We start from the raw sequence: 2,761 nt of genomic DNA on the forward strand, positions 1-2,761 counted from the left end.
CCCCTCCCATGCGCTACCCAACGACTCCCTCCCCGACGCGACCACCGCGGCCGCCCACGCCCTGCTTCTCCTGCCTGCACACTGTCTGTTTGTGATTTGTTCCAGCAAGCATCTGTTCATGAGAAATAACCCCTCTAGAATTTACTGGACCAGCAAGTGTTTTTTCTATCATGTTTATTTCAAGCAATTTGTGATTCATGCTGTTTGATGAACCAATGCCCGCGTCGGGAGGCCAGCAGGGAGCCTGCAAACTTCAGTGTTCTCATCATACTGGTGTTCATGTCCATGCCTCATTTTTCCTGGTTCCATGTCACAGCTGCTGCAAACAATTTATTAATGTGGCCCTCTGTCCAGTTCTCATTCTCTTGCAAATAAATCCCCTCTGCCTCTGGTGTGCAGCAAGTTGATTTTTCTGTCTGTGTCTTATTGTGCAGATTCTTAGCCAGGTGTTCGTCGATCTGCGAGCCGGTTGTAAGCTGAACTGGCCGGTCCAATTCAACACGGACCCAACTGTATGTTGAAGCTTTTCGTTCTCGCTACTGCTGTTTTGGCTACCCTCTCATTTCGCGTTAGCAGCTGTCGATGAGGAGTTGCTATTCTTCTTCTTCTCTCTGTGGGATTTCTAGAGCGGCGTGGAGGCACGTGGTGGCCGGCACCCTGAGCCTGAGCGGCAGCCACAACCAACACCGGCACAGTCTGCGCTACTTGCCCCTCAGGCCTCCCGTGCCGCCCATTGCCCTTGGCCTCGCTGAGCGCTTCTTCTCTTCCTCCTCGCCCAAGCGCTCCACCAAGAGATCCGCCGCAAAGAAGGCCACGCCGCCGCCGATGGACTCTGCCGGCGGCGACCCGTTCTATGTCGTCCGCAAGGGGGATGTCATCGGCATCTACAAGAACCTCGCCGACTGCCAAGCTCAAGTCAGCAATTCGGTAATGAGTTCTGTTTTTTTTCTTTTTCTTTGTTTTACCCTCTCCTTACTTCTCAACTTGTTACACTAAGCATTCAGTCTATTGTTGTGATGATTATCTGCATTCAGCATCTCACTTGAAGAAAATGTTTACACCTGCTCACCTGCCAAATCTTTCTATGAATGTAGCATCCTAAGAAGACATATCTACACTTGATAACTGTACCGCTAAGTGCTTCCTGGAATAAGAAAGGATGGATAACGTAACACTTCACATAAATCCTGAGCTGTATTCATGCATCTCATAGGATGCTAATATCATTGTTGCGCTAGACACTGCATCTCATAGGATTGCTAAAACCGCTGTGTTCTTTCTTGCGTTGCTGCAAGGTTCATCTGTCTGTTACTGATAAGGCGATACTCAGTGAACAAAACTTATTATTACCATTTCAATAGACATTTCTTATGTGAAAATTATCTTGGTAGGTCTGCGATCCTTCTGTGACTGTGTACAAAGGCTATTCTCTGCGTAAAGACACCGAGGAGTATCTCGCGGCGCGCGGGTTGAAGAATGCTCTGTATTCCATTAATGCAGCAGATGCAAGAGATGAATTGTTTGATGATCTGGCTCCCTGCCCTTTCCAGGTAAAAATTCGTTGTGTAATTGTAGTTTCCAACTATTTTCCCTTATATTATGTCTGTAACATGCCAGTGTAGTATAGATTTATTAATCCCTTTCCACTTACATACGGAAGCTACCATATGCTCTCTGTTCTACTGTATTTTGTAACCGCTTTGCAATGTGGCGGCATTGATGCTACCACTTATAACCAGAGTAATGTTTTATGTGCTTGTTGGTTCTATAGGCATGGTATTAGTCTTGATAGAAAGGGGTCACCACTAAATATAATTTTGTGATGTCCATATACTATATATGCCAATGATATCCCATAATTTCAGGGCATTAGTTGAGCTTATCTTTCTGTTATATCCTCAAAGGTGGTTGCATTACTAGCGCATTTGCCCATAAACTCTCATATTTCTTTATTGTGTCACCTTTCGTTTCAGCAACCTGATGGAACCTCTACTTTGAAAAGGCCACAAGAGGTGGTGAGTAGAGATCTTTTTTTTTCACTCCAAGCTAAGCGTGAATAAATGCTCTGTCAATTTTTTTCCGCATCTCATGTACTCACACCAATAATTATTTTCTGAAGGAAACTGGACCATCAAAGAAGCATCCCAAAGTCGCTGAACAGGAGCCATTACCTGATAGTCATGTGAGTATGGATACCATGTTCTAGCCTAAACTGCATGAATACGGTGATACGGTTACAGATGTGAACAGTACGGTACCGTGATACATTAGTTCAAAAAAACGCAGATATGGGTATACGGACACCGCAACATGTGCAGTATAGAACAGCCTAGCAATCAAAGCATCATGTTTCCTGCAAGTTTCCAGATTGAAGCTTGCTTCAATAGCTGATGAACCCCTTCTCTTCCTCCCACTGATGCCATTGGTTGGCAGTGGAATATCGAGAGGCATGTTAGGAGCCATTGCATCAGCCCTGTCTTGTTCACCTTTGAGCTGAATTAGAACATCAACATTCACCTTCGGACATGGCTTGACACCATAATTTGACCACTTCAAGAGATGTCCTTTCACTCTTGAATACCTCCCATTAACTTCACGGCTACAGATCCTACTTACGAGCTTTGAATTCCCCCCTTGGCCTCATCTAGTCTTCTCGATCTTCTGAGCATACATCCACAGTGGCGACTTTCACATCTTCATTTGGATGATTCACACTAGCATCATTCAGCATTTGGACTGCACTGGCCCCTCCACTGCCTGC

At 45.3% G+C, this 2,761-nt stretch overlaps 1 protein-coding gene across 1 annotated transcript in view; it reads left to right on the forward strand.

Annotated features, from left to right (window-relative positions):
• The first annotated feature begins 501 nt into the window (after positions 1-501).
• Positions 502-2,761, forward strand: part of LOC123083483 (uncharacterized) — a 4,848-nt gene continuing 2,588 nt past the window's right edge. Inside the window, exons 1-4 of the mRNA XM_044505517.1 lie at positions 502-927; positions 1,392-1,550; positions 1,974-2,015; positions 2,120-2,182. Coding sequence (XP_044361452.1) covers positions 583-927; positions 1,392-1,550; positions 1,974-2,015; positions 2,120-2,182 — 609 coding nt within the window. The 5' untranslated portion in view covers positions 502-582. The remainder of the gene's footprint in view (positions 928-1,391; positions 1,551-1,973; positions 2,016-2,119; positions 2,183-2,761) is intronic.

The sequence above is a fragment of the Triticum aestivum genome, chromosome 4A, assembly GCF_018294505.1.
Source record: "Triticum aestivum cultivar Chinese Spring chromosome 4A, IWGSC CS RefSeq v2.1, whole genome shotgun sequence".
Taxonomy (NCBI): domain Eukaryota; kingdom Viridiplantae; phylum Streptophyta; class Magnoliopsida; order Poales; family Poaceae; genus Triticum; species Triticum aestivum.